At 48.7% G+C, this 14,903-nt stretch overlaps 1 protein-coding gene across 1 annotated transcript in view; it reads left to right on the top strand.

Annotated features, from left to right (window-relative positions):
* The window catches only part of col27a1b (collagen, type XXVII, alpha 1b), a 610,967-nt gene extending 596,374 nt beyond the window's left edge, over nt 1-14,593 (top strand). Inside the window, exons 63-67 of the mRNA XM_078227545.1 lie at nt 773-838; nt 979-1,147; nt 1,811-1,920; nt 12,355-12,573; nt 14,012-14,593. Of these exons, the coding sequence (XP_078083671.1) occupies nt 773-838; nt 979-1,147; nt 1,811-1,920; nt 12,355-12,573; nt 14,012-14,158 (711 nt within the window). The 3' untranslated portion in view covers nt 14,159-14,593. The remainder of the gene's footprint in view (nt 1-772; nt 839-978; nt 1,148-1,810; nt 1,921-12,354; nt 12,574-14,011) is intronic.
* The last annotated feature ends 310 nt before the right edge of the window (nt 14,594-14,903 follow it).

The raw sequence follows: 14,903 nt of genomic DNA, 5'->3' as shown, positions 1-14,903 counted from the left end.
CTACTGCACCATGAGGCAAGGACCCCCTCCCACTGATCTTTACCCCGACTCCACTTACCCACCCGCTCTACCTATTCCCTGGTCTGCTTGTTACACTAAAACATATCAATCTCAGCCTTGAATCGACTCAACGACAGAGCATCCCCCGCTCTCTGGGATAGAGAAGATTCACAACCCTCTGAGTGAAGAAACGTCTCCTCATCTCATCGAATCATAGAATCCCTGCAGTGCAAAAAGAGGCCATTCAGCCCATCGAGTCTACACTGACAACAATCCCACCCAGGCCACATCCCTATAACCCCACAAATTTACCCTGCTAATCCCCCTGACACTAAGGGGCAATTTAGCATGGCCAATCAACCTTTGGACTGTGGGAGGGAACCGGAGCACCCGGAGGAAACCCACGCAGACACGGGGAGACCATGCAGACTCCTCACAGACAGTGACCCGAACCGGGAATCGAACCAGGGTTCCTGACGCTGTGAGGCAGCAGTGCTCCAACCACTGTGTCACCCAGCCATAAATGGCCGACCCCTTATTCTGGGGACTCTCCACCCAGGGGAAATAGCTGCAGTAGGTAGGGCCACAGCAACAAAAAGAAAAGTTGTGACAATTTCCAGTATGGGGGTGGCTATTCAGCCCATCGTTCCTGTGCTAGTCCTCTGTAAGAGCTCTGTGCTAGTCCTCTGTAAGAGCTCTTGGCACAGTCCCATCCCCTTGCTTTGAGTTTGAAGCATTTTCTGTTCTTACTTTGTGCCATTTATATCTTCAGAAACATGAGGAACTAGGTGCTGCTTTGCAAGCTTTTATCGAATCGAAAACTACACTCAGGACCGAGGTAACCTCACACTGCTCATCTGTGTTGCTATTCCTGATCAGTTGGACCCATGTTTTTGACAACCCCCCTGTATCATATCCCGTTGTGAAGTGAACCACCAAACGTAATCATCTGAAGCAAACTTTGTTTCCTTCATGCAGAACTATCAGAATTCAGACCTACCTTTGATTGACCAGGGGGCGGAGATCTTCAAGACCCTACACTACCTCAGTAATCTTATCCACAGCATTAAGAACCCGCTGGGCACCAGAGACAACCCAGCCCGTGTCTGCCGTGATCTCATGAACTGTGAGCAGCGAATGAATGATGGTGAGTCCAAACGCATCAAAGTTCTCCGGCGGACCCTTCCCCTGACACAGCCACTTACCCTGCCTTCGCAACGCCCAACACTTACAATGGCACAACACAGGAGGAGGCCTTTCAACCCTTTGTTTTTATTATTCATTCATGGGACGTGGGCGTCGCTGGCTGGGCCAGCATTTATTGCCCATCCCTAGTTGCCCGAGGGCAGTTGAGAGTCAACCACTGTGGCTCTGGAGCAGTGGTAGGCCAGACCGGGTAAGGGCGGCAGATTTCCTTCCCTAAAGGGCATTAGTGAACCAGGTGGGTTTTTCCGACAATCGACAATGGTTTCATGGTCATCGGTAGATTCTTAATTCCAGATTTTTTTTTACTGAATTCAAATTCTACCATCTACCGTGGCGGGATTCGAACCTGGAAACCCAGAACATCAGCTGAGTTTCTGGATTACCCTGCCTTAATACCACTAGGCCATCACCTTCCCAGAGACTGGTCTATAGTGTCTGGTCACAGTCTGGCCTATAGTGTCCCGTCTCTCAGGCTGGTCTATACTGTCCCGAGCGCAGACCGTGTTGTATCACTGGTTTGAAAGGTCTCATTCCCCTCAACTCCCCTAAGTTGTTTCCGGGCAAGAGGGCAAGATCTAATACTTTTCTTTTATTTGTTCTTTAGGCAATTACTGGATCGATCCTAACCTGGGCTGCACCTCAGACACAGTTGAAGTGATCTGTAACTTCACGAATGGTGGGCAGACCTGTCTGAAACCCATCACGGTATCAAAGGTACAATATTCCTTTTTTCATTTTGTAATATATTTTAACCATCTACCTAGTGTCCGTCCAGAACCTGAAGGCCCTTCATCACAAACGTTCCATTAATGCCTGTCTAGAAAAGCTAACAGGAAAGGTAAACAGACAAACCGAAACCCTTTCCCTGGGCAGAGATTGACCTGTAAAGATCTGAACACATCTAAACTAAAGGGACACAGCGCAGGAAAAGCATTTTGGCGCATTGAGTCCGCACCAACAATTTCTAACACTAAAGTCGTGCTAATCCCATCATGTGATTAGCACTGCTGCCTCACGGCACCAGGGACCCAGGTTCGATTCCCGGCTTGGGTCACTGTCTGTGCGGAGTCTGCACGTTCTCCCCGTGTCTGCGTGGGTTTCCTCCGGGTGCTCCGGTTTCCTCCCACAGTCCAAAGATGTGCGGGTTAGGTTGATTGGCCATGCTAAAATTGCCCTTAGTGTCCTGGGATGCGTAGGTTAGAGGGATTAATGGGTAAATATGTAGGGATATGGGGATAGGGCCTGGGTGGGATTGTGGTCAGTGCAGACTTGATGGGCCGAATGGCCTCTCTCTGTGCTGTAGGTTTTCTAAGATTTCTAAATGGACCCTTAGTTGTCAGGGGGTCTAGCTAGAGTACATGCATGGGTACATGGGGATCGGGCCTGGATGGGATTGGGGTCGGTGCCAACTCAATGGGCCGAATGGCCTCCTTAGAACATAAGAACATAAGAAATAGGAGCAGGAGTAGGTCATCTAGCCCCTCGAGCCTGCCCCGCCATTCAATAAGATCATGGCTGATCTGAAGTGGATCAGTTCCACTTACCCGCCTGATCCCTATAACCCTTAATTCCCTTACCGATCAGGAATCCATCTATCCGTGATTTAAACATATTCAACGAGGTAGCCTCCACCTCTTCAGTGGGCACAGAATTCCAGAGATTCACCAGCCTCTGAGAGAAGAAGTTCCTCCTCAACTCTGTCCTAAACTGACCCCCCTTTATTTTGAGGCTGTGCCCTCTAGTTCTAGCTTCCTTTCTAAGTGGAAAGAATCTCTCCATCTCGACCCTATCCAGCCCCTTCATTATCTTATAGGTCTCTATAAGATCCCCCCTCAGCCTTCTAAATTCCAACGAGTACAAACCCAATCTGCTCAGTCTCTCCTCATAATCAACACCCCTCATCTCTGGTATCAACCTGGTGAACCTTCTCTGCACTCCCTCCAAGGCCAATATATCCTTCCGCAAATAAGGGGACCAATACTGCACACAGTATTCCAGCTGCGGCCTCACCTTCTGCACTGTGGAGATTCTATGATTCTACTACTAGGGGATTTTCACAGAAACTTCATTGCATTGTTAATATAAGCTCACTTGTGACATTCGCAAATTAACTTCAAAACTAATTTTCCTGCACTTGTCCCATACCCTTGAATATTACGATGTTTCAACCGCCCATCCAGATATTTTTTAAAGGTTTTATAGGGCAGGATACGTCGATATCTTTCTGACCTCACACTTGGTTTTGATACCAGTTGCTTTGATTGATAAGAGTTTGTCACAAAAGCGATACGCTGGAAATCTGAAATGAAAACAGAAAATGCCAGCATCTGCGGAGAGAGAAACAGAGAAAATGTTTCAGAGCTGTCACCTTTCACCAGAACTCACCTGAAAGATTGGGTGGGATTTTCCAGTCGTTCCTGCCAGCGGAATCTTCCAGCTCCGCTAATGGAATTTGGTCGCAAGCCAACCATGATCTCCTTAAATAGTGGAACAGGCTTGAGGGGCTGAATGGTCTCCGCCTGATCCTGTGAGGGTTCTGAGCATTTTCATTAGACATCATTTTGCTTTTAAGACCATAAGACCATAAGACATAGGAGCGGAAGTAAGGCCATTCGGCCCATCGAGTCCACTCCACCATTCAATCATGGTTGATTTCAACTCCATTTACCCGCTCTCTCCCCATAGCCCTTAATTCCTCGAGAAATCAAGAATTTATCAATTTCTGTCTTGAAGACGCTCAACGTCTCGGCCTCCACAGCCCTCTGTGGCAATGAATTCCACAGACCCACCACTCTCTGGCTGAAGAAATTTCTCCTCATCTCTGTTCTAAAGTGACTCCCTTTTATTCTAAGGCTGTGCCCCCGCGTCCTAGTCTCCCCTGTTAATGGAAACAACTTCCCTACGTCCATCCTATCTAAGCCGTTCATTATCTTGTAAGTTTCTATTAGATCTCCCCTCAACCTCCTAAACTCCAATGAATATAATCCCACGATCCTCAGACGTTCATCGTATGTCAGGCCTACCATTCCTGGGATCATCCGTGTGAATCTCCGCTGGACCCGCTCCAGTGCCAGTATGTCCTTCCTGAGGTGTGGGGCCCAAAATTGCTCACAGTATTCCAAATGGGGCCTAACCAGTGCTTTATAAAGCCTCAGAAGTGCATCCCTGCTTTTGTATTCCAAGCCTCTTGAGATAAATGACAACATTACATTTGCTTTCTTAATTACGGACTCAACCTGCAAGTTTACCTTTAGAGAATCCTGGACTAGGACTCCCAAGTCCCTTTGCACTTTAGCATTATGAATTTTGTCACCGTTTAGAAAATAGTCCATGCCTCTATTCTTTTTTCCAAAGTGTACGACCTCGCACTTGCCCACGTTGAATTTCATCAGCCACTTCTTGGACCACTCTCCTAAACTGTCTAAATCTTTCTGCAGCCTCCCCACCTCCTCAATACTACCTGCCCCTCCACCTATCTTTGTATCATCGGCAAACTTGGCCAGAATGCTCCCAGTCCCGTCATCTAGATCGTTAATATATAAAGAGAACAGCTGATTCAACGTCTGCATCCAGCAGACGTTGTATCAGTATCGCACTAACAGTTGTACAGAGTTTGAATATTACTGAAAAGGGAGACATGTTGCTGAAGCTTTCAATCTTGTACTCATCAGGACAAACACAAGAATGCCAAATTTCAGACGATCACAATAATTTTTACTGCAGGAAAAAAAGGGTGCTGATTGGTTGACAAGTTGATGCTGATTGACCAATCAGCACATCCTTTCTCTGGTGGAATAAATTGTTGCGATTGTTTGAAATTTGGTATTCTTGTGTTTGTCCTGATGAGTGCGAGATGAAAAGCTTCAGCAACATGTTTCTCTTTGCAGTGATATCCAAAATAAGGGCACTGGCTCACTGAAAGATTCTGTAGACACCGTCAGACAGCAGTGTCCAGAACTTATTGCCTTTCACAATTTCAAAATGCAGGCAAACATAATAAATGTGATTTGGAATCGAGTGATTTAGAGTGGCAGTACCGGCCGGCAACACCAGGTGGCAGTGCTGAGAATGAAAGCAGCGCCCCCAGCAGGTGCCTGCTGTTACTGCAGCTGTTTGAAGGTACTTTGCTGATGCTTCGTGGTCATGTTCATAGAACCCCTACAGTGCAGAAAGAGGCCGGTCGGCCCATCGAGTCTGCACTGACCGCAATCCCACCCAGACCCTATCCCCGCAACCCTACATATTTACCCTGCGAATCCCTCTAACCTACGCATCCTGGGACAGGGAGGGGCAATGTGCCACAACTCTTCACTCACCTGATGAAGGAGCAGCGCTCCGAAAGCTCGTGCTACCAAATAAACCTGTTGGACTTTAACCCGGTGTTGTGAGACTTCTTCTTATTGATAGAGTTCGTCAAAGATACTGAGGGATAGAGGGCAAAATGGAATTAGGTACAAGTCAACCATGTGAAAGAGAGTCTGAGGTGTGCGGGTTAGGTTGATTGGCCATGTTAAATTGACCCTAGTGTCAGGGGGATTAGCAGGGTAAGTATGTGGGGTTATGGGGATAGGGCCTGTGGTAGGTGCAGACTCGATGGGCCAAATGGCCTCCTCCTGCTCTGTCAGAATTCTATGTTCAGATGAATAAATTCTTGATAGTTTTTATTTGAACTTTATTTATCAGTGTCACAAGTAGGCTTACGTTAACACTGCAATGAAGTTACTGTGATAATCCCCCAGCTGCCACACTCCGGTGCCTGTTCGGGTGCACTGAGGGAGAGTTTAGCACGGCCGATGCACCCTAACCAGCACATCTTTCAGACTGTGGGAGGAAACCAGAGGAAACCCACGCAGAGAATGTGTAAACTCCACACAGACAGTGACCCAAGCCGGGAATCGAACCCGGGTCACTGGCGCTGTGAGGCAGCAGTGCTAACCACTGTGCCACCCAGGGAAGGGTGGAATGGAAATAGAGTTGAGGCGAGTTGACGTACAGATCGGCCCTGAGTCATTGAATGGTGGAACTGGCTGAAGCAACTGTAGTTCCTGTATTCCTTACAGTAAAACACTGTGTTCCTATTAATGCTGCTGAATAAATAATGGCTGCATATAGTTACACAACAAATATTGTGACTACCACTTTAACCTTGTCCTTAATGGTAAACAGTTCTGTATAATTTTGGAACAAATATATCACTTCATGTGGTGAGGAGTTACAGAACAAACGCTCTGTTATTTTAACCCGGGTCTCAACCTGTAACTATAGCAAGTTGTAAGAATAAATACTGTAGCTAGCACCTTAAATATAAGCTCAATCTGTGCTATTTGCACAACAAATATTATAGCCGTCACCTTGGCCTTGGTCTCAATGCAGATCTATGTAAGATGGGGGTACATGAGTAAAGAGGACTAAACGGACCACAAGGCAGAGTGTTGTCCGCAATGGCTTCTCTTCCTGCTCCTGCAATCATTTACCCCTGGAACCCGCAAAGGATCTATCCTTGCCCCCCCCTCCCATTCCTCCAACTACATGCTGCACCTTGCTAACAGCATCCAAAAGCACAGTGTTAACTTCCACTTGTACACTGACGGCACCCAGCATTCCCACACCACTGCCTGGGCGGCACGGTGGTACAGTGGTTAGCACTGCTGCCTCACAGCGTCAGGGACCCGAGTTCGATTCCTGGCTTAGAACATAGAAAAGCTACAGCACAAACAGGCCCTTCGGCCCACAAGTTGCGCCGAACAGTTTCCTTACCTTCTAGGCTCATCTATAACCCTCTATCTTACTAACCTCCATGAACCTATCCAAAAGTCTCTTAAAAGACTCAATCGAATCCGCTTCCACCACCACTACCGGCAGCCGATTCCACGCACCCACCACCCTCTGAGTGAAAAACTTACCCCTAACATCTCCTCTGTACCTACTCCCCAGCACCCTAAACCTGTGATCTCTCATGACAACCATTTCAGCCCTGGGTAAAAGCCTCTGAGAGTCCACTCTATCAATACCTCTCAACATCTTATACACCTCTATCAGGTCACCTCTCATCCTTCGCCTCTCCAAGGAGAGTAGACCTAGCTCTCTCAACCTATCCTCATAAGGCATACCACTTAATCCCGGCAACATCCTCGTAAATCTCCTCTGCACCCATTCTATGGCTTCCACATCCTTTCTGTAATGAGGCGACCAGAACTGGGCACAGAACTGGGTCACTGTCTGTGCGGAGTCTGCACGTTCTCCCCGTGTCTGCGTGGGTTTCCTCTCGGTGCTCCGGTTTCCTCCCACAGTCCGAAAGACGTGCTGGTTAGGGTGCATTGGCTGTGCTAAATTCTCCCTCAGTGTACCCGAACAGGTGCCAGAGTGTGGCGACTAGGGGATTTTCACAGTAACTTCATTGCAATGTTAATGTAAGCCTTACTTGTGACGCTAATAAATAAAGACAACCTCGCACAGCCAATCCACTGTTGTTAAATTATCTTAACGGTTAGTCCGGCTTTTATTTCTGGATTTAAGGAAATGTCCTCCAACTAAATGTCGGAGAGACTGAAGCCATTTGATCATCGGATCCCTACAGTGCTGATTCGGCCCATCGAGTCTGCACCGACACTCGAACAGAGAGAGTATCCTACCCAGGCCCTCTGCCCCACCCTATCCCTAATCTGCACGTTCTCCCCATGTCTGCGTGGGTTTCCTCCGGGTGCACCGGTTTCCTCCCACAGTCTGAAAGTGGTTAGGTGCATTGGTCCAAACAAGCGTCGGAATGTGGCGACTAGGGGATTTTCACAGTAACTTCATTGCAGTGTTAATGTAAGCCTTACTTGTGACTAATAGATTAAATTTATCCCTGTATTCCCCCACACTTCCCATGGCTAATCCTCTTAACCTACGTATCTTGGGACACTAAGGGGCGATCGGGCATGGCCAATCCACCTAACCTGCACGTCTTTCGGACTGTGGGAGGAAACCGGAGCACCCGGAAGAAACCCGCGCAGTCACGAGGAGAACGTGCAGACTCCGCACAGACAGTCACCCATGGCCGGAATCGAACCCGGCGCCCTGGTGCTGTGAGGCAGTAGTGCTAACCACTGTGCCACTGTGCCACAGGCTCCGATTCCTAGCTACCAACACCATCCCTTTCCTGGGCATGTGTCTGAACTGAACTCTACAGTTGACATTTGATCCCGGGGGAAGGTTCAAACCTCATATTGATGCTTATTTCCACCTCTGTACAATTACCCTGCGTCTGCCTCACCTCATCTACGACTGAAACCATTGAACCTCGTTACCTCCAGAGTCGACTATTCCAACACACTCCTGACTGGCTGTCACATCCTCCCTCCTGTAAAGTTGGGATCACCTGCTGTTTGTTCTATAACTCGCAGTTACTCCTGTTCCCCTATCACCCCTGCGTTTGCTTACCCACACTGGCTCCCAGGAAAGCAACTCCTTGATCTCAAAGCCCTCATCCTTGTTGCCAGATCCCACCATCGCCTCGTCCTCCCTGTCCCCCCAGCCCTTAACCCTCCACAATCTCTGCCTTCCCCCAGCCCTGGCCTGTTGACCATTCCTGATGCTAATCGCTCAAGTCCAGGGGGCTGCCGAGAGCCTAGGCTCTGGAAGGCCCTCACTAACCCTCTTCACCTCTCTTATTCTCTTCCCTCCTTTTAGACAGGCCCTTTTGACCAAGCCTTTGGTCTTCTGCCTCAGTCACGGAGGTGACTCAGTGTCTCAGTCTGCTTGCTGGTGTCCTGTGAAGCATTAGGAGCATTTTACTGGGTTGCAACATAAAGTACAAGTTGTTGTTGGTCTTGCAATTTGCTGGATGATGGGGAAATGTTTGGGAGGCAGGATGACTCTTTCAAAGAGCCATCCCAGGCACAAGGGCCGAATGGCCTCGTTCAGTGTCACTTTATTCCAGGATGAAATACAGTAAGTGTTACTCTGGCCCTGACAATGTTTGGATGTCCGATTAAGTTACAGTTGTACACAATGCTCCAACTTGTTGTAACTTTGGTTGGAGAGCGAAACAGCAAATTTTTTTTTATTCATTCGTGGGTAGCGCGGTGGCACAGTGGTTAGCACTGCTGCCTCACAGCGCCAGGGACCCGGGTTCGATTCCCAGTTTAGGTCACTGTCTGTGTGGAGTTTGCACATTCTCCCCGTGTCTGCGGGGGTTTCCTCCGGGTGCTCCGGTTTCCTCCCACACTCCAAAGACGTGCGGGTTAGGTGGATTGGCCATGCTAAATTGCCCCTTAGTGTCAGGGGGACTAGCTCGGGTAAATGCATGGGGTTATGGGAATCGGGCCTGGGTGAGATTGTGGTTGGTGCAGGCTCGATGAGCTGAATGGCCTCCTTCTGCACTGTGGGATTCTATGATTTATGTGGGTGTCGCTGGCTGGGCCAACGTTTAGTGCTCATCCCTGGGAGCATTTAAGAGTCAACCACATCGCTGTGGTTCTGGAAGAAATAATGATATTATTGCCCAACCATGAGTCCATGTGGTTTTCAGTGCAGTGTGTTCTGAATAAACAGGGCCATGGTTAAAGAACAAACAAAGAAAAGTACAGCACAGGAACAATTGGCAAGGTTTCATGGTCTTCTAATTCCAGATTTTTATTTAATTCAAATTTCGCCCATCTGCCATTGTGAGATTCGAACCCTGGTCTCCAGAGCATTCCCCTGGGTCTCTGGGTTACCAGTCCAGTGACAATATCACTACACCACTTAGAACAAAAAAACAAAGAACAGTACAGCACAGGAACAGGCCCTTCGGCCCTCCAAGCCCGTGCCGATCATGATGCCCTAACCAAACTACAAAAAACCTTCTGTCCTTACTCGGTCCGTATCCCTCTATTCCCTCCCTATTCATGGACCCATCCAGATGCCTCTTAGATGTTGCTAATGTGCCTGCTTCCACCACCTCCTCTGGCAGCGCGTTCCAGGCACCCACCACTCTTGCATGAAAAGCTTCCCCCGCACATCTCACTTAAACTTTCCCCCCTCATCTTGAACCTGTGCCCCCCCCCCCCCCGTGTAATTGACACTTCCACCCTGGGAAAAAGCCTCTGACTATCCACCCTGTCTGTGCCTCTCATCATTTTGAGGATCTCCCCTCAGCCTCCGTCTTTCCAATGGAAAAAGTAGCATTTTGTGTTTGTTGTGTAACATTTTGAGAACGGGAAAAGTTAGCTACTTGAATACAACTGAATGTCTCACTCGGCCATTTCAGAGAGCATTTAAGACTCACCGGCATTGCTGTGGGTCTGGAGTCACGTGGAGGCCAGACTGGGTAAGGACGGCAGATTTCCTTCCATGATAATTCCAGGAGTCGGCTATAAAGGAACAATGCTTTTATTTTAATAAAATAAATAAAAACCACAAGCCTCTGGTGAACACGACAGATCCCAACCGGGACAGTGCAATCAAGGACCCACTCATGGGCCTGCTTTATACAGGGCTCGGTATACGCACTCCACCTGGTTAATTAATTCTCAATTCCCAGGGTGCTCGGTGAGTCCGACAACGTGATTCCCCTTCAACGTGGCTGTTCCCCTTAGTTGAAGGGTGAGTTACGAGGGGACACAAGTTAAAAGTGAGGGGCGGGAGGTTTAGGGGAGATTTCAGGAAAAACGTTCTGAGCTGTTTGACCCATACAGAGTATACCTAGCGCTGTGTTGTTCCGGTCATTAAGACTTGTGGAGAACAGTTCTATTTTGCAGAATAATCTGTACCAAAGGCATAAAAACAGAAAGTGCTGGAAATATTCAGCAGGTCAGGCTGCCTCTGTGAAGGGAGAAACAGTCGGATGAATCTTCCGTGGAGCTGGGAAACGTTAGAGATGTTCGAGATGGGTTTTAAGTCGGTGAAATGCGAGAGAGTGGATAAAGGACAAAAGGAAAGGTTTGTGATAGGGTGGAAGGCAGGAGACATAATAGAATCTGCAGAAAGAGGCCATTCAGCCCATCGTGTCTGCACCTACCACAATCCCACCCAGGCTCCATCCCCGGGCATTTACCCTAGCTCGCCCCACCGCCCCCCCCCCCCCCCCCCCCCATGACATTAAGGGACAATTTAGCATGGCCAATCCACCTAATCTGCACATTTTTGGAGTGTGGGAGGAAACCGGAGCACCCGGAGGAAACCCACGCAGAGAATGTGCAAACTCCACTCAGGCAGTGACCCAAGTCGGGAATCAACCGGGTCTCTGTCACTGTGAGGCAGCAGTGCTGACCACTGTACCACCATGCCGCCCAAATAATGGGTGGAATATTCCAGCCGCGCTCACCCCAAAACCGGAAAATCCCGCCTGAGGTCATAGAGTCATAGAGGTTTACAGCATGGAAACAGGCCCTTTGGCCCAACTTGTCCATGCCGTCCAGTTTTTACCACTAAGCTAGTCCCAATTGCCCACATTTGGCCCATATCCCTCTATACCCATCTTACCCATGTAACTGTCTAAATGCTTTTTAAAAGACAAAATTGTACCCACCTCTACTACTGCCTCTGGCAGCTCGTTCCAGACACTCGCCACCCTCTGAATGAAAAAATTGCCCCTCTGGACCCTTTTGTATCTCTCCCCTCTCACCTTAAACCTATGCCCTCTGGTTTTAGACTTCCCTACGTTTGGGAAAAGATACTGACTATCTAGCTGATCTATGCCCCTTATAGACCGCTATAAGATCACGCCGAAAAACGGACCTTTCCATGGTCTGCCCCCCCCCCCCTCCCACCCCACCCCTCCCCCTACCCTCTACGATTCCCATGGCAGGCGGGATGGGAAAATTCCCCCCAATTTGACCAAAGAATCGTTGGTGCAGGGACGAAGGGAATGGGAATGGGACAAGTAAAGAAACAAAGAAAGGTCCAGAAGAGGTGTGAATGGCAGAATAATGAGCAGTGCTATCCGAAAAGAAGAGAGCAGGAAAACAGATAAAGAGCAAAACAGATAAAGAATGAACCAGGTAAATCTGAAAACATACAAGAACAAGGAACCAAAATGGGGCAGAGATTTTATTTAATGTTTTTATTTCAGGTTTCCAGTATCTGCAGTATTTTGCTTTTGCATGTATGGCTGCTTCTGTTTTGCATTCTTCTTGTAGTCCCTGATGCGACAGCTCCGAATAACTCTCTGCTTGGCTTTTTCAGTTGGAGTTTTCACTGGGACGGGTCCAGATGAACTTCTTACATTTGCTGAGCTCCGAGGCGGTGCAACACATCACCATCCACTGCCTGAATGTGCCTGTCTGGGCCGATGGAAGCTCCGACAAACCCTTCAAACAAGCCGTCAAGTTCAAGTCCTGGAATGGCCTGATGATGGAGGCGGGAGGACAGCTGGTACCCGAAGTGGTGTTGGATGACTGTCAGGTACTGAGCTGGAACTTGCTGCCTATCAGAGTGTTAGAAGCAGAGACCAATATTTTTTTAAATTTTATTAGTGTCACAAGTAGGCTTACATTAACACTGCAATGAAGTTACTGTGAAAATCCCCTAGTCGCCACACTCCGGTGCCTGTTCGGGTACACTGAGGGAGAATTTAGCACGGCCAATGCACTCTAAGAAGTCTCACAACACCAGGTTAAAGTCCAACAGGTTTATTTGGTAACACAAGTTTTCAGAGCACCGCTCCTTCATCAGCTGAGTGAGGAGTTGTGTTCACAAACAGGGCACATAAAGACACAAACTCAATTTGCAAGATAATGGTTGGAATGTGAGTCTTTACAGGTAATCAAGTCTTAAAGATACAGACAATGTGAGTGGAGAGAGGGTTAAGCACAGGTTAAAGAGATGTGTATTGTCTCCAGCCAGGACAGTTAGTGAGATTTTGCAAGCCCAGGCAAGTCGTGGGGATTACAGATAGTGTGACATGAACCCAAGATCCCGGTTGAAGCCGTCCTCATGTGTGCGGAACTGAGTTTGTGTCTTTATATGCCCTGTTTGTGAACAGAACTCCCACTCACCTGATGAAGGAGCAGCGCTCCGAAAGCTTGTGGCTCGTGCTACCAAATAAACCTGTTGGACTTTAACCTGGTGTTGTGAGACTTCTTACTGTGCCCACCTCAGTCCAACGCCAGCATCTCCACATCAATGCACCCTAACCAGTACGTCTTTGGGACTGTAGGAGGAAACCAGAGCACCCGGAGGAAACCCACGCTGACACGGGGAGAATGTGCAGACTCCACACAGACAGTGATCCAAGCCGGGAATCGAACCCGGGTCCCTGGCGCTGTGAGGCAGCAGTGCTAACCACTGTGCCGCCGTGCCGTCCCCGGGATGGACAATGAGTGCTGGCCTCGCTGTTAGTGCTGAAGGAATTAAAAGAAAGGTCAAAGTGGTGTTTGTTGGGAGATCGAGGTGGTGTCTGCGCACGTCTTTCAGACTATGGGAGGAAACCCACGCAGAGATGGGGAGAACATGCAAACTCCGCGCACACATTGACCCAAGGCTGGGAATCGAACCCAGGCCCCTGGCACTGTGAGGCTAACATTGTGAATGCTAATCACTATGTCATGGTGTAAATTCAATAAAAATCAGGAATTAAGAATCTACTGATGACCGTGGAACCATTGTCGGGAAAACCCATCTGGTTCGCTAATGTCCTTTAGGGAAGGAAATCTGCCGTCCTTACCTGGTCTGGCCTACATGTGACTCCAGAGCCACAGCAATGTGGTTGACTCTCAACTGCCCCTTGGGCAACGAGGGATGGGCAATAAATGCTGGCCCAGCCAGCGACGCCCATGTCCCACGAATGAATAAAGAATAAAAATGTGCTGACCATTTTTAATCCCATGTTGTTGCCTTTCAGATAAAAGATGGCCGCTGGCATCAGACACACTTCTTGTTTCACACACAGGACCCCAATCAGTTGCCGATAATCGGCATCTACAACCTGCCGCAACCAAAGGCTGGACTGCATTACCACCTGGAGGTCGGGCCCGTCTGTTTCCTCTGAGCTCCTGAAACGAACCATCCTTAAAGCCACGTCAGAGTGTAGTTATTCCTTCCTGCGCATTCCATAAGACTCGAGGAATTGCTGGCGTGATGCTGTGAGCGCGTGCTACACATTACCCTTCAGTGAAGAAGGCCAACGGCTTTATTTCAAAGACAAATCTTTTTTCTAAAAAAAAAATCTATAAAGGAATGTTAAGAGGACTGTTTTTTTTCTGTGTGGGAGAATGTTTAGCTGAAACGACTAGAATTGAAGATCTCCACCTCTAGCCAAAGATTCTGCGGGCCATTGCGGTGGCGAGGAAGAGGGCTGGCTCGAAGCGGGTTGTGAAGGTCCATTTTGAACGGAAGAAGGAAAGAAATTGATTTCTAGTGGCTGTGAAACTTTAACCAGCATTATGGTCAACAGTCGCAGGTTAGAATACTCAGAGGAGTGACTATACGTAGCAGATAGAGAGCTGGTGGCAGCACGCACTGCCTGCTAAGCAACTCCAATGTGCAATAGTGAGGGGGGAGGGGGAGGGGGGCGGGGGGCAGGGGGGGTGGGGTGGGGGGGGAACCGTAAGAGTTGTGGAAATTCTCTAAAATATCGTGACACTTTGTTCAACGTCTGAACAGTCCGAGCGTTCGCGTTCAGCCTGGGCCGATTGATGAGGTCCGGGCCAGGAGAAACCAAGTCAAGAGGAGGTGCGCTTTGCAGCCCCACACCCCCCCCCCCCAACCACCTCCCCTCCCCCCCCACACCCCCC

This window comes from Mustelus asterias, chromosome 13 (genome assembly GCF_964213995.1).
Source record: "Mustelus asterias chromosome 13, sMusAst1.hap1.1, whole genome shotgun sequence".
Classification (NCBI taxonomy): domain Eukaryota; kingdom Metazoa; phylum Chordata; class Chondrichthyes; order Carcharhiniformes; family Triakidae; genus Mustelus; species Mustelus asterias.
The sequence above is the reverse complement of the archived record's forward strand: the minus strand, read 5'-3'. Positions and strand labels throughout refer to the sequence as shown.